Source organism: Nymphalis io, chromosome 22, assembly GCF_905147045.1.
Source record: "Nymphalis io chromosome 22, ilAglIoxx1.1, whole genome shotgun sequence".
NCBI lineage: Eukaryota > Metazoa > Arthropoda > Insecta > Lepidoptera > Nymphalidae > Nymphalis > Nymphalis io.
This window is the reverse complement of record NC_065909.1, coordinates 7,957,402-7,981,532: the sequence shown is the minus strand read 5'-3', so window position 1 is coordinate 7,981,532 and position 24,131 is coordinate 7,957,402. Positions and strand designations below refer to the sequence as shown.

At 32.1% G+C, this 24,131-nt stretch overlaps 1 protein-coding gene and 1 non-coding gene across 2 annotated transcripts in view; one reads left to right on the top strand and one right to left on the bottom strand.

Annotated features, from left to right (window-relative positions):
* Positions 1–4,215: 4,215 nt before the first annotated feature.
* The window catches only part of LOC126777186 (orexin/Hypocretin receptor type 1-like), a 159,023-nt gene continuing 139,107 nt past the window's right edge, over positions 4,216–24,131 (bottom strand). The window contains 5 exon segments of the mRNA XM_050500153.1: positions 4,216–5,109; positions 8,384–8,496; positions 10,417–10,573; positions 16,343–16,464; positions 22,315–22,456. Of these exon segments, the coding sequence (XP_050356110.1) occupies positions 4,775–5,109; positions 8,384–8,496; positions 10,417–10,573; positions 16,343–16,464; positions 22,315–22,456 (869 nt within the window). The 3' untranslated portion in view covers positions 4,216–4,774.
* Trnar-ucg (transfer RNA arginine (anticodon UCG)) lies at positions 11,378–11,450 on the top strand. Its single transcript has one exon. It is a non-coding gene; the product is annotated as a tRNA-Arg (tRNA).

Genomic DNA, 24,131 nt, shown 5'->3' with positions numbered 1-24,131 from the left:
TACACTAATAATATGAATATGTTAACATACTGTACATTAATACTATGATTACATTAAATAAAATCTATTTTGAAAAAAATACCTAGTAATAATTTTTAACGCATTTTATTACTAATTTTATTTAATTAAATGCATTTAAAATATTAATATTAAATATATGTTTTCTTAAACAAAATCATCTTATGTTTGTTCTTTTTACAATTAATAATTCTTACATATACCAATTTTTTTAATAATTATTTAAGATAAATTATTGAAATAGGATATATTAATATTTTTCATTTGAATAGTCAATTATGAATATGAGGCTGCCCACTAGATGTAACGCTTAAGTTATGACGCAAAAAGTGTTAAAAATATTCAAATAATTGTATCTCCTCCTCAAATAAATGACACGTGTTGCTTGTGTATGCGTGTTCTGTGGGTGTGTGTGTGTGTGTGTTCTCTGTGTGTTTCTCTCCCTCTTTTGTGAGTGCATCTGTGCACATTTTTTGTTCCGAAAAAAGTTAATATGTTTCTGAAAAATAGGTTTTTGTAAGCCTCGCCTAAAACACTGGTTTACCATATGTCTGCCATAAATAAACATGAATGTCACAATCTTAACAATAATCATAAATAATTATTTAATATCCGCGACGTAAAGCTCGCAAACAGTAAACGTTCAGTGACATTTGACATTTTTAGATACCTCACTCAACACCAGCGCCTCTCGCGGCGAGTTCAAACGCGATAGCCCTACGCGGATATAAAAGCTCCCTTCAAGAGCCTTGTAATAATCTTGAACGTAGAAGCAGATCATGATTATCATATAATTCAGGTATGTCTTATAATATAATTATGTAAAATGACGATTCAAAAATGCGTCTTAAGTCTACTTGAATAAAGTATATTTTGATTTAATTTGCTTGAAACTGAAATGCGAAAAATTTCGTCTTATTGCAAGATTCGAATGAGGCCTCCTCACCTATGATCGAATCATTGATCAAGGAACCTATCAACCAATTAGTGAGTGATTGTTAAAATAATTATTAATTACAATAATGTGAAAATTTTAAACTTACATTATATTTACATAAAATATACTATATACTTAATACCAAGATACGGGTTATTTTCATATTATATTTTGAGGTAAAATATTTACATTATAAACTAGTAATTAAATTAATTTTTCTAAAAAAAGTCTGTTATAACGTGTAGTTTTATATAAAGCTATTTAATATATATATAAATAACTTACAGAGTAAAAATAAAATAAAATACATCTAATATGTATAGATCAATTATTTTATACTAGATATAAAAATAAATTAATCAATTCAAGATGTCTTGCAGCGTATCTCACTTTTGAAATATTGAAAACCAACTTAAGGTGATACGCTATTTTGATACGTATTTCCCATAAATTTTATAATTATCATAGTCAATGTCGCAAATCACTGTCTGATATTTCATGATCGAGTTATGGGATGAGATTCGAGTTTGCTAAAGCCTTTAAGCAATAGTATTCACAATGTAACTGATACAACATTTTTTTTCGGAATTGCTTGATATATTTTAAACTGAAGTGGAATTATCATCCTTCCTGACAAGGAGACATCTCCGCATAAGTGGTTAGAGAATAAATAATAATAAAAATATATATATATATATAACGTTGGCGTATTAAAATTTCATCAAATATTTTCATTTTCATTTTGGTCTAACAGAATATCTATACCGTTAATAATTCGTTCTCTGTATAAAGAATACTGTTTTTTTTAATGAAAGTTTGCTATTTACTCATAGTTGTACTAAAAAACTTCAACTTGTTATTAAAAACAGTTCATCTATGATTCTTTATTCAAATAAAAATATATATCTGACAAAATACATGAAATATATGGTTGATGGATTTTGTGTAGAAATTAATTAAAAATATTGATTTTTAAAAAAAGAATAAAAGTTCAATTGTTTGCCAGTTCTTTCCCGTGTATCCATATCCGGAATTCGTAAAAACTTTGAATGAAACTGAATATTGAAGATTGAATCTATCAAGTGATTTGATTGAGTCGATGAGCGATTTAATATATTACTCAATGGAAATAGTTTCGTTTCAATGTATTACAGATTGATTGTAGTCATAATCAAATCATAAGCATTACTAATTGGTGGCTCGGTGAGTACTTCGAACTAAAAATTGAGTCCCGTAACGCAACAAACGTAAAAATATTTTTAGACCGTTTTATTGCACATATGTTTACCGACACTGAATGCGTTTTGTGTAAACAGGCCATTTCCTGTGAACTTTAGTGTGTCGTTTACAAACAATTAATTATAACGTATTATATTACGACGTCTCTTGTCTCTATCGCACTTATGGTTATAATAAACGGCGACGTGTGACGGGTGATTTATAATTGAATATGTATCATTAGTAAATGGCGTTATGTTTGAACAACTTTCGTTGGTATCAGTAGGAAATATATTATCAATATTAAATACTACAGTATTAAATAAAATAATATGTAACCGTAACAGGCTGTGAATGTCCCACTGCTGGGCTAAAGGCCTCCTCTCCCTTTTTTTAAAGAGCAGGTTTGGAGCTTATTCCACCTCGCTGCTCCAGTGCGGGTTGGTGGAATACACATGTGGCAGAACTTCAGTGAAATTAGACACATGCAGGTTTCCTCACAAATTAAGCACATGAAAATTCAGTGGTGCTTGCCACGGTTTGAGCCAACGATCATCGGTTAAGATTCACGCGTTCTTACCACTGGTCCATCTCGGCTCAGTGTGCTCAATAACATATGTAAGTTTGAGTGATATTATTATAATAAGGACATTCATCTCAACTTACCATTATTATAAAACAAATTGGTAATAAAACAGACAGACTCATAAGATACGTGAACAAAAGTCTATATAACGTTAAAACGTTTTGTTATAAGAATGAAAAGAGATGGGATTAGGTACAATATGGTCTAACATAATAAAATGGCCGTTATAATAATTTAAGATAACATATAATTATTGTTAGTGAAAGGGTTTGTAAGTAAAATTAATTTTACAGAGGATCTTAAAAGATTCTATTAATTAATTAATCATGATTATTATCTTACGTTTTATTAAAATAATAATAAATGTATTTTCCCATTTGCCTTTTTAACGTGTAATCCTAATATTCTTACATCGCCTCCAGCCTTCGGAACTAATTCAATAATTAATTACACTGGGTCACTCACTCAATACTAAGTATGGATGTCTGGCGCTAGAATATGTGATAAGTGGATGGTACCTACCCAGATGGGCTTGCACAAAGCCCTACCACTAAGTTACACTGTAACGTTACGTAAATAATATTAAAAAAAAACAACACACAGCATGACTTTTTGGAGCTTAAAATTGGAATTTAAGTTGTACATACGACATTTTACAAGTAGCTAATATGTAAATAGATAAAGATAAAATCATCAAAAATATGTAAATGCTACGCTATAAGTATATTAATGTACTTAATAAATATCCAATACATACTCAATAATATTATTTGAAGAAATTAATAATAATAATGTCTTGGGACATTATTCACACACGGCCATCTGATCCCAAACTAAGCAGAACTTGTACTATGGAAACCAGACAATTGATATACTACATATACTACTTGTTGTCTTTAAAAAAATATTTTACACGGTAACACAGAAATATAACAATGTCAATTTTTTTTTATTATTTAAGTCAAATTTAAAATAGTCCCTCCCGATTCCCACCCGACGCAAAGCTGCCTATAATGCAGGCCGCATTTCCGCGCTGTACTTTTTGTCTTTAGTAAATACATTCTTATATAGATAATTACACCCAGACTCAGGACAAACAGACATTGACAATCGAACCTTCGGCGTTAAAGATAAGTATCTACCAATTTATAATTTGACTCTAAGCATGACTTCCACTAATTTCAGTAACGACAGATTTCAGAAAAGCCTTTTAACGGCCCAACGTAATCCTACATGTTATTGTATTTAAATGTTTACATATTATTTTAAAGTATCGTTAAAATCGCAAAGAATATATTTTTAGTTTATATAATTATTTAATAATTGACATAATTAAAACAAATGAGGAAATAGTTTGTTGATTTTAATTATGATAGGTTCATATAATTTATAAGGAATATTTTAATTGATATAAAAGTTTGACTGTAAAAAATATTTATTAGAAACAATATAATTTTTAATTTATTATACATATTGTATGGCTCACGAATTCAAAATACTAACGTTCACCTACATTTATGTATAAAGATTTAATGTTTCATGACGTCATGAAGAACATTATTTTTAAAAGCGCTTCAATCTAAACAAGATTACTATTATCTTATGACATATTACGATATGCAATAAAATGCTGATTAAATTTTTAAATTTGAAGTATTTACACCGCTCAAACTTGTCATACAAAAACTCGATACATTTTAAAATACCATATTAACTTTCCTCTTATTTGGAATCTGACTATTTAAGCTACGATTAAATTTAAATTTGAACCCGTTTTTCGTTTCGTCAACAGTGTAAAGTTCTCTTAATTCGTTATCACATTCACGGTAATCAGCGTATGTGTCACTGTGTCTTTCGATTTCAATTTTCTCGGAAACCTTGGCGTTGCATCCACTCGGCTCTTGACCTTTGAAACAGTCGTAATAAGGTTTACAATCAATGCTGTTTGTGCTTCTGGCTATGTAGCCGATGTCGCGGTTCCTATCTGTGTAAACGAAAAGATCTCTGCCTATATGTCAATCCCTGATATCTGTGGTCAGGGTGAACCGAGCGGATTCGCTTATAGAGTCATCACGAGCTTTAAGTCTCCGATTTCCATTCAAGTGTTCTATGAATGACGTGTTCGTATTCCTTCCGATGTCCCGATTTATGCTGTTGTGGTTAGAGGGAGAGAGGTGGGTCAATCTGTAACTGACGCAAGAGTCGTTCCGTCTGACAACAGTCCTGGTTGTTCCAGCTCGTGAGCTACCTATCGGTGCGAAGGACGTACCGTTCTGTTCTGGTGCTGGTGATGTGTGGCAACAGCAGAAACACTTGAAGTATGATCTGTGGAATTCTCGTCGGAATTTTCCTGTAACAAAATTTATAGTAAAAAAAGCGTTCGATATTTAAATCTTGAAAAATGTGCTAAAATAATAGCAACTTTTGTACAATTTTTACCTTTTAACGGAAAATTCGACATTAAAAATGGCGATTATTAAAAATAGCAACTTTTAATACATATAGTTCTTAGAGTGTTTGACTTGACAATTGCTTATTGGACAAATTAAGGTGTTCGGAATTTAATCAGAATCATAATTGGTGGTGAATTTTATCACAAGGTGGAAAAATGGCATGCAGGTGTGTGTAACATGGTGACATATAACGAAAATAAATGCATGCGTTCCCCGATGAAATAAAACTTTCGGTAAAGCTAATTTGTATTTATAACCAAACCATCGGGGGTTGAAAACACTGACCTGAAAACCCTGGGAATCCTGCAAACAAAATATTTCTGTGACGTATTTGTAACGAAAAAAACATGAAATGTAAAACAAAGAACTCTCAACTTAAAACTTATGTTCGTACAAAGGCATGCTTAAAAATTCTTCGCGCCTGTTTGTGTTAACAACATAATCAAAATGCTTTTTAAACGATTTAGTTAAACATTTTTTCTTGTTTTAATTTGTAACAAGTTTATACAGCGAATTGCATTTTTGGATACTCTAATTTCTGAAAAACAACATAGTTTTAGTAGATAAAACTATGTACCAGATATCTTAAGTTACACTAGCGAAGTCGTTCGTCGAAATTATCTTCATATATAAATAAATATTTCGTCGTTTGTCTTATATGCGTTCTTATAAAATTCATTTGTTTAAGCTAATAGATCAGTGCTATTCTTAAGAACTCCATTACGCACGCGTGAAATGTCGTCAACGGACTTATGGTGATATACTATTTTGATACGTGTATTCTTAAAATGTTATAATTATAATGGTCAATATCGCATATCACTTTCTGATATTTCACGACCGTTTTCTGCAGTGAGTTTCGAGTTTGTTGTTACAAAATAGTCCTACTGGTGTTTGTTTCTACGTCATTTCCTGTACATCACCATCACCGCATACTATTCGTATTGGATATTTCCTTACAAAACAATTTATATGCATTACAACGTATTTACTTTAGTAAGTATTATATGAACATACGTTTTTCTTTCGTTGTATATCTGTTATTAGATTATTACTTTTTTTTTCAGAGTGAATCGCTGTACCCGATGATGAAAGATTTTAGTATGGGCATGACTTTTTTTTAAATGGTGATGACTTAAGCTATGTTACAATTAGGACAATTTTATATGAAGATATTTAGAAAAAGGGCTTTAAATGTATTAGTAGGCAATATATAGTATAAAAATATGTATATGAATATGACTTTGTATGGCTTTTCTTTTAATTGTGATATGTTTTTATATGTATATCTTTTATGATACAACATTAAATAAAAATAAACAATTGTGTTCACTTGAAATCTGTTGCTAGATTCGAATCACCTTACTTTACTTAAGATCAATGCTCAATATTAAAAGAGATAATTTATATTTCTTCTCATATTAATTAATATTTATAACTATAAGCTTAAAAATAATATAAATTAAGTTTTATGTTAATAGCATTATAAATGTTATTTATTACGATGATGATATCAAAGTAAAGTGTTAAGTAGATATAAATTACTTTTATTTATCTCTACCTAGCATTTCGAAAAACAAAGAATGAAAAACGAGAATAAATGAACACGTGGATAAAGAAAGAATAAATCAAATAAAAAACACTGTCGAATCAACAGTTTTCTATTGACGTTTGAGAGCTCACGAATGGAAGCCGTGGGCTTAGACAAACGTATACACCGATTGAAAAATTCGTTTGCGGAGCAGACCCAAAAGGTATGGATGTCGCATAGAATATAGTATTGTATTCTATAGACAATTGCGAATTTGTAAGCGATTGATTTACTCGAAATAATTTTATCACGACGGGTTTCTAGACAGTAGTCAAATTACCACTTATGTAAGTGAATTAAATATTTCGATAATGATAAGTTATTGTTCGTTTGTCTGTGAAATGATTTATGTCAAGTACGATCGTTGCAGAAAGCGATCGCTTCAATAAGTTTCAAATGCATTTTATTTGCTAGCTAATAATTCTTACTAGCTACCTATTCTGCTTTATACGGGTCCACATAAATTGTTTATATAGTAAATACATATAATTGTAATGGTTTACGCAGCACTCGTAAGTGAAACATCCAGTCGATGATTTGACATTTTTTTTATAGTATATGTAGGCGGGCAAGAATATGGGCCTCCTGATGTTAAGTGGTCACCAACGCCCATATACATTGACGTTGTAAAAAATGGTAACCATTGTTTACATTACCAACCTTAGCAACTAAGATGATATGTCCCTTGTGCCTGTAATCACACTGCCTCACTCACCCTTCAAATCGGAACACAACAATACCAAGTACTGCAGTTTTGCCGTAGAATATCTAATGAGTGGGTAAACTAAATAACCTACCCAGACGAGCTTGCACAAAGCCCTACCACCAGCATACAACTAAACATTCATCATGAATCACTCCGTTCACTGGTAAACCATATAAAAATCTGTTCGGTAGTCGTTGAGCTTATTGCGTTCAGACAGACAGACGCGGCGAGGAACTTTAATATATAGCGATAGTCTTCGACTTGGTTTTTTTTTTATATCTTTGGCGCCACTATTGAGTGTCAATACACTATAGCTAGTTAACATACGGAACAAACCTTGTAGACCAGGTCATTTCATACGAATCTTACTGTAGTTGAAAAGCATGTCACGTCAATACGAGTCGTGCACTACAGGTTCCGTACCAAACTTAGGCTTCGACTATTTATTATTGTTATTATTTTTCATAGTAGCAACCATGATTATATTCATCTGTGACAAATTTAATTGCTTCGCTGTAATTTTTCTGAAGATAATATAAGGTTTAGTGATCCTTGGCTTGCCCAAAGCCATTGTTCTTTAAAAAAAGTAATTCAAATCGTTTGAATGTTTCTATTAGAAAGGTATATATAAAAACGTAAAACTCACGATGTAAAATTCAAACTATGACATTCAGTAATAATCTTCAGATTATTTTATCTAAAAGCAAAATTATAAGTTAACAAAATTAAAAATTAAGACTAATAAATAATTAATTTCTTCTGCTGCTACTTCTCAGGTCTGGCTCAGTAAACTTTTTATGTTTCAAAATAGATTTGGAAAATAAATAGATGTCAATGGAGTCACGAAGGAATATAAAATGGAAGTTATTCTTACCACTCATGAAGTTGTAGATAAGGGGGTTTACGGCAGAGTTCGCGTAGCACATCACGTGAGAGATCAAAGCTATGCAGGTCATTACTTCAGACTGCTGGACTTCATAGGCGACCCTGTTGAATAAAAAGTGTTTATATAATATTATAAGCAAACACAACATATACTATTCCAGTGGCTAGTATAATATAAGGCTGTCGATCTCGAGATCATGGGTCAAACCCTAGGTCAGACCAATAAAATATAATAATAATAATAATAATGTCCTCCAGACCTATTTCGGCCACGGCGGTCAATGTCAAGAGAGATTAGCCAACTGCGTAGGAGATATTATAGTGCACAAGTATGTGCGCAAACACAGGTACATTCTTTACTCCCTAACTCTCATAATCCGAAGGGACGTCAATCCGACACGACCGGAAAGAGTCTGAACGTCTGATTGGCTCATCCTGGAAATTGAACCCAGGATCTCCGGGTCTGCGGCTTTACATCAAGCTACTAGACCAACGAGGCAGTCTCAACGAGGCAATTCCAATAAAATATAGTATATCTATCAATAAATTCTCAGTAACAGCCCTGAGATTGAAAATTGGCAATGCTTACATTTCCGTACACTAGAAAGCATGTTACGCGCATTCCATAGGATTACATCAGCACATAGTAATCATTTATAAACATCGTGTGCACACGTCTGTTCTCGATAAATCAATCAGGATATCATCATCGAATATCTATTTGAAATGTATTACGAAATAAATGGTACTTTATGATGGTATCTGCTTAATTAATTCACATAACATCATACATTAATTACGATAACTACTCTAAAAATGTTCGTTTTCGAAATATTTCGCTCAAATATATTGTTTTGTCATTTTGTACAGACGGCTACTATCATATGTTATACAAGAATAAATAAATTTTATGTTAAATGCATCTAATCGAGTACGACTAATAGTCTTAACCATCCCTATACCAGAATCTGTATTGCAATATAAATATTGGAACTTCAGCATAATCTTTTTTTTGCAAATTACTACACCGATTTGAAACAAATAGGATAAAGTCAAGCGTATGAACTATATCAATATATATATAATATAATAATATAGTATCAAACATATTTACTATAAAAGATTGTCCACTCTATATACTGTTTATATATCAATAAACAAGAGAAATAAAAATTAAATTAAAATTTTGATCTGAAGAAATCTGTTTGTATCAGATGAAAATCTTCCACTTGTGTGATAGAAACCTGCATCTGTTAAAATAATAAAGTCCTTATTAGATTTTGTATATCCTTATATCATTGATGATGATGAACTCCTGACCTAGGTCAGTTAAACTTTAATGTCGGATAAGAACACACGCATCCAATGTCCTTACAAAGCTCTCAGAGTAAGTTAGAAACGCATACTGTCGTGTATTGCTCAAAGTAGCATGTAAAATTACCCTTTTTATGCATCGTATGAAATGTACAGCGCCACTAGCGGTTATCATATAAAACAGCGTTATCCATATAATTAAAAGTTATAATTATATTATAATCTGGGTGCTATGTTTAGCATATTTTTGAAGTATTGTATGTATGTATATATCTTTTAATTGGGATCACATCTTGTTTTGTCGCTGTGTGCGTGCTTTAAAAACATCTACTTGAGTTTTAAGTGTGTGTGATTTTTAAATAAGAGAATATATTTTTTTAGTAAAAAATGTAGATGTTGAAGTCTTTTTTTTATAGAATAGGAAGTTGGACGAGCATATGGGCCACCTGATGGTAAGTGGTCACCAAACGCCCTTAGACATTTGCATTGTAAGAAATGTCAACCATCGCTTATAGCCAATGCGCCACCAACCTTGGGAACTAAGATTTTATGTCCCTTGTGCCTGTAATTACACTGGCTCACTCACCCTTCAAACCGGAACACAACAATATCAAGTATTGCTGTTTTGCGGTAGAATATCTGATGAGTGGGTGGTACCTACCTAGACGAGCTTGCACAAAGCCCAACCACCAGTAAAGTCGTACCTACCTCAGAACAGAAAGCAGGTGAACTGGGAAATAACAGACTGCGAACATGATCACCACAGCCACAAGCATCTTGGCGGCCTTACGTCGGGAGCGGAGCTGCCCCTCGGTGGAGGCGTTGGCGTGGATCGATGGAGTGGTTCGTCTGTTGGCTGCCAACCCTAGATCATGTTGGACATTAAATAAAGTAACATACTATAAATATATTAAGAGAAGAAAAATTCTTATTTTAAAAAGGTTCGAATTAAGCTGCTAAATGTGCGTTCCTTTTTTTATTCAATTCGTTCTCTACAATCTCTTTTTATGATTTTTAATTTTTGATAAAATTGATGGGTCCTTTACACTTATTAATAAAATTCGTTTCATATAAAATATATTGTCATTATATATATGTAGAATAAATAAAACTACTTAACACCTATCTTAATTATTAAGACTACTCGTTAAGTTTTACTTGCCTGGTTTCGAAGCCACCACTTTTGTGTAATATCTCGATTTTCAACTGATCTTTAGATGGACATTGTGTGTAGATTAACTGCGTCTTATAAATATTATTTGCGAAAATAATATGAATATAATGCTATTATTATACATGAAGTGTGTTTTTTCGTTCGCGTTGACTTTGGAATTGTGTTTTTAACTCTCTGGCAACGGTTTTGAATCAAAACGCATTTTGTTTAAATCGAATTTAATTCCACTGTCCTTAAACATAAAAAAACATACTACTCGCATTGAAGCAACGTGGATTGCCCAGCGTTGGGACACTACTTAACTCAGTATTTTTTGGCTTATGATATTTTGTTATTATATAAGTTAATAAATTTAAATTTATTTTTTGCGTGAAATTGAGTTATTGTAACAAATATATTTTACAGTTGACTTTTAAAAAAAAATACGGAAAAATGAATTCCTATTTGAAATTCATTTTTGCCAAGTCTACCACAATTTAGTCTCTCTAAGCAAGCGACCGTGTGGCCTAATGGATAAGGCGTCGGACTTCGGATCCGAAGATTGCAGGTTCGAGTCCTGTCACGGTCGGAATATATATTTTACCCAAACTAAATATTAATTTGAATAAATTATTTAGAAAAAAATAATGTGTAAATAACAATTGTTTTAATTTGTACAAAAGTTTGTATTTTTTTTTATATTCATAAATGAAGCTAAGGAACTCCCATTTCGAATTGAGTAACCCTTTTTGCATTTATTGAGAAAACTTACAAGGCTATATCATGAGTTTACGCTACGCCTGTCATTCGTGGAGCTTTAACTTCTAACTATAAACGCCAACCAGTAGGACAATAAAAAATACACAGGTAATTGTGTAAACCACAATGGATGAGGGTGAAACCATGCAAAAGATAGTCTGTGAAACGTAAAAAACATTGCAGCTTCTGTATGTTTGTCCAGTTATTGCTTTTAAATCACGAATCGGAATTTGAAGCGATTTTCGATTTCATATACAAAATTTATTCCGACAGGTTTATATGTATGATACACTTTTATTAAATTTATTAATAGTAGAGAAAAATTCATTTTATATAATGGACGTTTAGATGACTTACACTGAGTAAACTATAAGTATATAATCTATTGTAGGTTGCCTGTATGAAATCGCTATGTAGCGATAAGGCCGCCAAAGTTGTATGCTAATTGGGTTGTGTATATGTCTTATGTAATACATTATTTTTAAATCTTTGTGGTGTACAATAAAGTATTTTCTATTCTAATATATTCTAGGTATTTGTCAATAAATTTCTGGATTTCTATAGAAAATTATGCAACGACATATTTAACTTTTATACATAAAAAGAAACCATAGCTATGAAAAAATGGGTAATAATTAAACATTTCCTTTCGTTAAATTTATTTGCTATTCATTAACGGTAATTAAAATAAATCGCAGTTCGCATATCAATATCTTTTATGAACGGTTGCGGTTCCGCGTTTAGTTTTTAGTATTTCAAAACAATTTTACAAGACAAATAAATATAAAACACAACCAAAGCATTCATTTCACAATGTAATACTGAGTTACTTGCTGGTACGTTTCGGTATAATTTACAATCCAAACCGCCTTTATATTCAAGTCAATGAAACATGACGATTCTAAAGTGCTTTTAAGTACCTATTTAAATATTTATTTTTTGGTGGAATAAGCTCCAAGCCTTCTCCTCAAAAAAGGGAGAGGAGGCCTAAGCCCAGGAGTGGGACATTCACAGGCTGTAACAATACAATTACAAAAAATTCTCAATGTATCAGAATTAATGAACTTAATCAAACTACATCAAATTTCTTTGAGAGCTTCGTATAATTAACACACACTGCCTTTATTAAGCCCTTAACAAGTGTCGCCTACAAGCTTTTAATTGGGTAATTTATAATAGAGACTAGAGGAATTTGTTTTATAAAGGCAGTTATTAATAGTCACGATGTTAATAAGACCAATAATTGCTGAATCAAAATTAATTGGATTTGTCTTGACTGATTTGATTGTGTTTTATAATATTCGTTTGTAAAAAAATACAGTCGAATATTATAAAACAACCAATAATAACTACAACAAAAACTGTAACAATCGAGATAAGGAGCAGTTTAACTGAAACGAGATTACAGTTTGCCTAGAAAATATATATTCAAAATTTGCTTAATAAATCATAGTCAAAAATCTTTATTCAGTATACAAGCGTTACACTTACTTATTGATTGTCATAAATCTACCACCGGTTCGGAAATAAACACCTCATTGACACGTCATCGTATACGACGTATCGGGGTGCAACAGATTAATAAGGTGATAAATAACACGCTTTTTGTTCTTTCTCCTTAAATACTTTTTGCTCGCTCGCGAAACAATTTTTATTACGATAAAAATACCGTCGATGTATTCAAAAATGTATAAGCAATTAAAAACAATATATTGCCTTTCTTAATTCGACGACAGATTTTCAAACGATCGAGCGATCGGTGACGAGATGAGTCAGCTGTCACGATAAAAAGCAATCATCAGCTCGTGATCAAAGCAGATTCAACTTTGTCGAAACATTCGACGAAGCAGAATGTATGATGTTGTTAAAATCAAAATAAAATATGTAAAATGGAAAGACAATATTGTTAAAATGCAATACATCAATATATGAACTATATTAATTATAGCATAAATATTAACTAAATTTTGTAACTAATTAGAAAACTATATGATAATATCTTCCTGACCGATTTCGATCACGTTTAGCCAGCTGTGCAGAACATATTATAGTGTACAAGTGCGTGCGCAAACTAGGTGCACTCTCTATTTCATCACTCTCATGATCTAACGGGCTGTATGGAGATTTTTTTATAAAAAAAAATAATATTGTTTATCGACTCGAGGTTTTAAACCAGGACCTCGGAATCTGCCACTATCTAGCCACTAGATTAGCGAGGCAGTTTCTAAACTGATAATGTTTAAAGCCATCAAAAGTTATATCAATTGAATTTTATTAAATCTAACTTAGTGCTCACTTTGTTAATAAATGTAAGTTACAGCAAACAAATATCTCACAGCTGCCTAAAGACGCCTTGTTAGGAAAATGCCAACAAATAATCCATAATGTAACACAACGATGTGGCGACACATGCGTGAGAACTTATATCGATACGTGCAGGTTTTCTTACGAAATGTTCATCCGTCGAGCACGAGATGAATTGTAAACACAATGTCGTACTTCGAAAATTCAGTGGTGCTCGACAGAAACCCTCGACTTTTAAATAAAATAATGCATTTTTATCTTCAACGTAGCGCGGCGGTCTTCTGTCTCAATCTTATACTCTATGAATAAATATTCCTTATGCTGACCGAGAAATTAAATATTTAATTTTTTCGTTTCACTTTACAGACTCATAAACAAAATATAGACGATATCAGTGATTAAAAAAAAAAACATATAAAAATGTCTATTTAAAAAATAAAAACGTAATTAATTTGTTATTATTAATAACAAACAAAAATATTATGTAATGATTTGGCTACGTAAATTAAGTTTGAGAAAAAAACTAACTATTGTGAAAGTCGGTTCTTTTCGGAAGAATCTGTCCTATACCGTAACAGCCTGTGAATGTCCCACTGCTGGGCTAAAGGCCTCCTCTCCTCTTTTTGAGGAGAAGGTTTGGAGCTTATTCCACCACGCTGCTCCAATGCGGGTTGGTAGAATTCACATGTGGCAGAATTTCAGTGAAATTAGACACATGCAGGTTTCCTCACGATGTTTTCCTTCACCGTAAAGCACGAGATGAATTATAATCACAAATTAAGCACATGAAAATTCAGTGGTGCTTGCCCGGGTTTGAACCCACGATCATCGGTTAAGATTCACGCGTTCTTACCACAGGGCCATCTCGGCTCGGAAAGAAACAAAATGGGATCGAATCGGCTTATATAACCCTTAGCTCCACCTCGAGGTATGACAGATTCTTCTTTTCGGAAGAATCTGTCCTATACTGGTAGGTTAATAATTCATTGAATGCTGTAACATGATTCAATTTGAATAAAGATTATTCTGATTTTGATATAGTAAGGGAATGCTTTTGTGGTAATGGTTAGTGGTAAGTATAAAGGCAGCACTTTTATAAATGTTTACCATATTATAATACCCTTAGAAATTAAACTAAATCTTCTAAGCAAACCAATTAAATCTTATAGAATTTCTTTCAACTTACTTACTTACATAGAAGTATTTTTCTTATAATAAAGTAGCTGTCTGTCTCGGAACTTTATTTTAAAATAAGGATTTTATCCAAAGTTTTTTTTAACCATTGCTGTATAAGTATGGGTATAAAATTTACTTATTTACTTAGTGGTAGGGCTTTGTGTTATATTTATATTAACATATTATATAACCTATGTCCAAACTAAAAGTATACAGTACAGTAACAGCCTGTTAATGTCCCACTGCTGGGCTAAGGCCTCCTCTTCCTTTTGAGGAGAAGGTTTGGAGCTTATTCCACCACGCTGCTCCAATGCGGGTTGGTAGAATACACATGTGGCAGAATTTCAATGAAATTAGACACACGCAGGTTGCCTCGCGTTGTTTTCCTTCACCGTCAAGCACGAGATGAATTATAAACACAAATTAAGCACATGAAAATTCAGTGGTGCTTGCCCGGGTTAGAACCCACGATCATCGGTTAAGATTTACGTGTTCTAACCACTAGGTCATCTCGGATTTTGGAAACTGAAAGTATACAGTAAAAAAAAAATGTAGAAGTTTTTGCATGAAACTATTAAAATAATGATAACGTACATGATAGTAAAAGTAGTGCCACAAATAGTTGATACGAATTTATTATCTTTTTTGCGTTTCTGTGTAATGTTTTATCAAAATACGTTAGTTTATATGTTTTTATTTTTCTTCTTGAATGTATACCATTTTATTTTTATACATATCTATTTACTTTTATGCATGTTTTTAATACATGTTTTCATATGCTGATATGACTAAAATGTTCAATTGGAGTGATTAAAACTAGTTTTGTATATAGGCATGACGCGTTTAGCCTACAATTGCGATGTATGGTCTTAGTAAATGTCACTAATCATCACTAAAAGTTGTTAATTTTTAAGGATGATATATATAAGATTATAGACATTTATTTTCAAAAAGACATAAGTCGCTTATATATATTGTACATTGTGTTGGCTTCCTATAAAATAAATAAACTATAAACAAACAAATAACACTTACTTCTTAAAATTTTTTGTATGATACGTGTTTAAAGACTTTAGTTTTAGAATTACATCAGTAATAAACAAATAGGCTTTTTTGTTTATTAAACTTATGTTTATCTCACTTTGCTGACCATTTCTGTAACTAGCGCTCTTGCTCTCACAAACGAACGGTCAGAAATGATAACCAGTATTGCATAGTAAATAAAAATAATTTATTACTTACAATTGTTTTGTCCGCTAGCTGGGCACAGCTTATGAGATTCAGTGTGACCAGGAATGTTGTCCGATCTCCACAGAACTCTCACGATCTGGCAGTACGCTATCATCATCAGAAGAAGTGGGAACCTGTGTAACAAAAACATTTGACAGATTTATATATTAATTCATTTAGATGTTTAAAGCGGAAGAGAACATCAAAGATAGTAACAATCAAATTAGACCATTTTGACACATACACTACCGATGCTTCTGATGGTAAGTGGTCACCACCAACCATAGACATTGGCGTTGTAACAAATATTACGATTCCTTACATCGCCAATGAACCACCAACGTTGGGAAATGAAGATGTTATGTCTCTGGTGCCTATTGTTATACTAGCTCACTCATCCTTCAAACTCATCCACAACAATACACTACAACTATAATTGCTATTTTATCGGTAGAATATCTGATGAGTTGGTGGTACCTTACCAGACGGGTTTGCTCAAAGCCCTGCCACCAAGTAAATTTGTCAAAATTTTGATACAATTGATGTATCAAAAAAAATAAGGCAGACTAAAAAAAATGTTCGTCATTTTATTCGGAATTTAAATTTTTAAATGTTATGTAAAATCGTCTGCCTTCGCCATCATCTCAATAGTTCTGTTAGAACTCAATTCGTATCTCATTCAAAAAAACGTTGAAAACCAACTTACGGTGATAAGCTATTTTGATACATGTGTCCTTTAAATTTTATAATTATTATAGACAATGTCGCAAATCACCTTCTATTTAAAGTTCGTGCTATGGCATGATTTTCGAGTTTGTTAAAGCTAATTAAAATTAAGGTTAGGAATCACTATAGATGTTCTGAACTTAATTTATCGTCCCTGACAAGCAGATTCAGTTCCACATACGGGGTTAAAAAACTAAATGTTGTGCTTTCTTGATCTACCCTTTAATATTATAATTATTTGTCAATATCGTATACTGATTTCTGACATTTCACAATCGTGTTCTGTGTGCCGAGTACGAGTTTTTTGACTAATTCGATAGCGTTGAACAGCGCCATCTAGTGAAAATATTCGTAATTCCATAGGAATCACAGTTAACGTCAACGCTATCGAATATGTAGAAAAACTCACACTGGGCACACATAGTAATTTTCCAGTTTTTTCTTACAGAATAGCTTCACATTTAATATTATTCTATCACGTTAGTAAAACTCACTTAGAGTCCTCGCCTACGTCTATGGAAATGACCAATTAACGCAAAAGTCTACGAAAATAACTCGAGTGAAAAATTAAGAATACTCGGTAAATAAGGTTTGAAATAATCCTTGAAGGTAATGCCCCAAAATAGACTAGACGAGTATATTTTTGTAATTGACGTTTATTCATTACGGCCCGCGGCAATGGTCGTGTTGGAAATGGCCTTTGATGTTGAATTTATATAATATATTTATTGAAACAAAAAATTTCGAGAAAGAATAAATATTATCCCGAAGTGCTGTTTCAGATTATGATTTAGTAAGATACCAGCGAATTAATATTAAATGAATATTGAGAAGTAAGAAGTCTCTCAGACTGAAATAATTGAATGATTTTGACCTTGTTTGATTCGATTTTATGAGCATTTGGGCCACCTGATGGTAAGTGGTCTTAAGGACCATCGCTTACATCGCCAATGCGCCATCAATCTTGGGAATTAAGATGTTATGTCCGTTGTGCCTGTAATTGCACTGGCTCAGTCACCCGGAACATAACCGGCTTCAAGCCGGAACACAACAATACAAAGTACTGCTGTTTTGCTAGAATATCTATTGAGTGGGTGGTGCCTACCCAGACGAGCTTGCTCAAAGCCCTACTATTAGTAAATTATTTGACAATATGTAGAAGAGAAAATGCCGGGAAAATAACGGGAAAAACGTCTGTTTATTTCTTCTTAATCATGTCTTACAAAAGTGTCTTTTACTAAGTAGGGTAGACTTGGTACAATTGGGTTTCATAATAGGTGTTCCAGTTTTGCCAATTAATAGAAATAATGTATTCAGTTATGTAATATCTTATTTATATTTTTTAAAATTAGTAATTTACTAATTACATTTACTCAAAATAAGATTGTATAGATGATAAAAGCATGAATAAACTATTCTACTTTTATAATTTCAGGAAAGATGCTATGCTATTTAATTTGTGTAAAGGAATAACTACAGTTCTTCGTACAGTCAGCGGCATATTTAAAGTAACAGAAAATATTACCAAATACATAACAACATCTAAAATGATCAACAATATTCATAAAACCAATTACTAATTATTTTGTCCAAATATATCGGAACGCGAACTTCGTCAAATATATGAGATCCTTGAAACCGTCATTAAAATAGTAACAAGCATAGCTCGAGTTTGAAATATTCAAAAATTAAAATAAACCTTGTCGTAATACGTTTTCACAACTTAGATATTTATGACCTATAGTAATATTTTTGATATAAAAATATATAGTAAAAAAACGATACGGACGTTATTGGTGACTTTTGTTTTATGCCCAGTTAACGATCGAATTTGGTTAAGACATACTTCTGATTGAAAAATTCGAAGTAAGCCCCGTTACGTAATCTTATCAGCTAACTGAAAAATCTACATTCTGACAGGTAGCTTTAAACCTAAATATAATCTTGTAAAATTACGATTCAAAATGCCTTCAGCAATAATGTAAATTTTCATTAATTTAATAAATTGTCTGGCCGAATCTATATGACTGCATATATTTGTCTTTGTATATTTGAAAACATTCTATTCAAATTTATTTATTATTTGCTCTTGATTTCGAATGGTCTCATAAGACTTGGTTTTGGTCTAGACTTATTTATTTCTCGTCGTGATAAGAAACTTCAATATCGAAGTACAAATTCTTCATAATTATGTTTGTGGTTTTATCTAACCATTGGTTTGTGATTAAAATCTATATTGTATTTGAGATAAAATTATTTTACATACATCTAGTAGGTTTAAATTATGATGTTAACATATATAAATTAAATATTTTTGTTTCTGTAAATACAAGTAATCACTTACTCTTTTAACCCGAACAAAGCAATAGAAAATTTTGATGATTTGCGATGAAATAACTTTTGAAGGGATTTCTTCAAAAGTATTAACATTAATATTAACATATAATATTACTATGAATTCTACTAAGGTACAAGGTGGTTCTTTAACAAAATTATAGTACAGTAAACAGTACAGTAACAGCCTGTTAATGTCCCACTGCTGGGCTAAGGCCTCCTCTCCCTTTTGAGGAGAAGGTTTGGAGCTTATTCTGCCACGCTGCTCCAATGCGGGTTGGCAGAATACACATGTGGCAGAATTTCAATTAAATTAGACACGTGCAGGTTTCCTCACGATGTTTTCCTTCACTGTTAAGCACGAGATGAATTATAATCATAAATTAAGCACATGAAAATTCAGTGGTGCTTGCCCGGGTTTGAACCCACGATCGTCAGTTAAGATTCACGTGTTCTAACCACTAGGCCATCTCGGCTACAATATAGAAATAAGTTAAAAATGATAACGTTAATTTTGTGTAAGTAACAGGTGTAAATGTCTCACCGTTGGACTAAAGCTTCCTTGAAGAGAAGGTCTTAAGTCTTGAAGGATCTAACAGAGCAAGTCAACCTGCAATTTTTGCTTAATATTCACGTAACCTAACCACTGGTCATACTCCGCTTATATATTTGATAATGCCTTAATTTAACGAGTCAGAACATCTATCATTATATTAAATATAAACTTTTGTAAGGACACTCGAAATTTCATTGGAAATTTTGATTGATTGAAGTATTCGAAATCGATAATTAATAAAGTTTTAGATTACGCAATCTTAGTTCGTGAACTATTCAGAGTGTATTTAATATAAGTTATGATTCAAGGATTTGTAAAATTTAATAAAATATTTAATGGACCGCGTGATTATAAACAGGAATTTAAGATTTATCTTTAGTGCTCTTTTTCGTCAAACCTCATTTTCATATTAAAATGAATACCTGACAACGCACAGCCTATTCTAGATAGTAAGTCAAACAAGATGACATTTTGCACAGAAATTATCCTTATAGAACACACGTGAACACTAAAAAAGAAAGTATTTTAAAAAAAAATATCTTTTCCTAAGGACGTTTAATGGGCGATGAAAGCTTGTACAGAATTATTCATATCTGATGCTAGTAAATAAGGTTATCGGTATTGTAGTGTACACCCATCTACAATAATATCAATTCTCACGTACAAAACGATTTGCTTCCTCGTTTCTGATACGCACCGCTGAGATCTGGAATACCCTCCCGACTTCCGTTTTTCCCACCACCTACAAATGGGTACCTTCAAGTCTAGAGTGAATAGGCATCTTCTAGGCAAGCGCGCTCCATCTTAGACTGTATCATCACTTTCCATCAGGTGTGATAATAGTCAAGCGCTAGCTTATATATTTAATAAAAAATAGTATTTTATAATAAAAATATATATTATTTGTGTATATATTATCTGTTATCTCGGGTGACACATCGTGGAGAGCGAAAACTATTAATAAAAACCATTGTGACAAATCACACTACTTAAAATCAGATTAATACTTTTCGTCTGTTTTTCTTTGTTTAAAAACAATAAAATATTTGAATAAATATAAAAAGTTATTATTAATTAAGATTGTTAGTTGACAGAATGTAAAGGACATATTGCTTTTAGTCATTTACAAGCATTTTTGAATATATAATTACTCGACTACTTTCAGACGATACGTGATTTCAGTCCGTTTGTAATATGTATGTTCATCTGTTCTCGCATAACTTGTAAACTATGATTACTTATCAAAATTAGACTTTTCGGTTAGGTTTCGTTACAAGCGACTTTATCGTCTCGATTAAGTGACATCACGACAAATTCAAAATTGCTTACACAGGAATACATTTTATAGTATTATAATACAATATAACAGTAGTACGCGATCCAAAGTAAATTTGGCATAGGATCACGGCAACTTTTATGTACTAGATATTTAAAGTAAGTATACGAAAGTTGTTCACATATTAAATAAAATATTGAATAGTTTAATTATAAACAAATACAATAAATAAATAAAAACAAACAAATTAATAGCAAAAACACGCCGTCTAAAGGATTGTCCTGTGGCATTGTTCCCAGAGGCTGGCACTATTGCCTCTGTTCATCGCTTTTTTTTTTAATATATATTATAAAAATGACTGCACACAGTTTCAATAAAATAAATTATTAATATATCATTTTAAAATTGTAATTACAGCTAAAAATAATGTAAACGTACGTAAACATACTTTGTAAAACGTAAACGGGTTCCCACAATACGGGCCTAGTGAGGGGTCCCAACGGATTTATTCACAGTATTGTAAATTGCTTTTTGGTGAATAAAGATTTTTATTTCTATACTCAGTAGATAAGAATAACAGACATAGATATTTCTTGGTTCGTACTTTTCAGTGCGCAATTTTTTCCGTAATCGGGTTTTAGTTTTTTAAATTATTTTTATATATCTACAAGACTCAAGACTGTGTAGCAAGTTCAATTGCACCGAGAATAAAATAATAATAATAAAATTTTATAACAGTACCCTTAAATTGATATATTATCGTATTGTTCGTTACTGGTGGTAGGACTTTGTGCAAGCTCGTCTAGGAAGGTACCACTCACTCATCAGGTACTCTACCGCAAAACAGCGGTACTCGGTATTGTTGTTTTCCGGTTGGAAGGGTGAGCGCCAGGGTAATTACAGCCTCAAGGAACATGACATCTTAGTTCACAAGGTTGGTGGTGCATTGACGATGTTAGCGATGGTTAACATTTCTTACAATGTTAATGTCTATGGACGTTGGTGACCACTTACCATCAGGTAGCCTATATGCTCGTCCACTTACCTATTCCATTTAAAAAAAAGTTTTATTAATGGTATTATAATACTTACGTGTAAAGGAAAAGCGCCTTTATGATATGCCAATTAAGATCACTTTCGTCTGACCACGTAGGCGTACACTGCATGAAGTACTGTGCGTCGAAGCGTAACTCCATATTCTTCTGTACTTGGAGGACAACGAATTCAGGAACATCTGCATAAGATAAATCATTAATAACTTATGTAATTCTAGAACCACCCATAATTGTTAAAGAGATCGTAGCAATTGGGCACACAAGCATATAGTATTATAGTAGATTATTTGTGTACATTAATTACATGGAAATTTCTAGAAGTTTTATTGGGACTCGAAAATGTAACTTAACTATGGTTAGCAAAAATAAAATAAAATAAGCGCAAAAGTGTTTTTGTTTGTTACACTGCAACGTCTCAACTAATCAACGGATTGTCATGAATTTTGCATTATATGCATATATACTGGTGGTAGGGCTACCGCAAAACAGCAATACTTGATATTGTTGTGTTCCGGTTTGAAGGGTGAGTGAGCCAGTGTAATTACAGGCACAAGGGACATAAAATCTTAGTTCCCAAGGTTGGTGGCGCATTGGATATGTAAGCGATGGTTGACATTTCTTACAATGCCAATGTCTAAGAGCGTTGGTGACCACTTATCATCAGGTGGCCCATATGCTCGTCCGCCTTCCTTTACTATAAAAAAAAAAAAAAAAAATTCATATTTGCATTTATTTCATTTGCAGAAATAGTAGTAGTAAATGAACAACATGGAAAAAACTACAGGAACAAAGTCGCGATTACTAATAATTATTTATATTTAACACTAGTATTCGCCCGCGTCTTCGCCCTCATGTTGTGTCTTGTTGGGTTATAAGAAAGTAGTCCATATCATTCCTCGGATTTCAAGCTTGCTTCATAACAAATTTCATCAAAATCGGTTCAGTATTCTAGTTGTGAAAGCGTAACAGACAGACAAAGTTCGCATTTATAATATTAGTAAAGATATAAAATCTTTCGATTATAAGTTATTGACGACACATGTCAAACCCGTTTACCGCATCTCGAAAAATCGTTAAAATAACTTTATATTGCGCGAATCGTAAAATCCGGAAAAAGGAAATGGTTTTATCCAATGGCTAAAAGAGGCTTTTGGTGTATCTCCCTTAATACCGCGGAGACAGGTTTTTTTCCTTCACAAGCAATTTATTTCTGATATTTCGTATCGCAGTTGTATAGATTTCAAATAAAACTTATAATGAGAGCTTTCTTTCAAGCTAGACCATAGAGCAACTTAATTGAATGTGTTTGTCAGCGATAACGAGCGGGGAGAAGAAAGAAAATCTAGACGCGTAAGGGATATATTTCTCGCTTTACGTCAATTACTTTGATGCGCTTAATTTGTAATCCTGAACCAGAGGAAATGAACTGCAGCAATATAGAGAACTTTGGGTCTTATTTTTATGCACGTAAAGCTTACATTTTATTAATATCTATTTTTTATCGTGTTTTAAATATCACAAGACTCTTCTTTGACTATCTTGTGATTAACATTTTCAAATATAAGGAAGAATAATATAATAATATCCAAAAAGAAACAAAGACAAAATTAAGGTACAAAACCAAAAAAAAGTTAACAATATGATATTTGATAATTTGGTGAAAAGGTCGTAGTCTCAGCTAGGCTGCTTTTCAGTCTACGCCTTGTACATATGCTGTCAACACAAAGGTTACATTCAGTGCAGTAAAAGGTAAAAGAAGATAAATATTATTTTTTGTATTAAACGCCAAGTGCTATCTTGTTAACGCCAAGTTGTTATCTAGCATATGAATGAAAGGTTATTAAATCTGCCGTA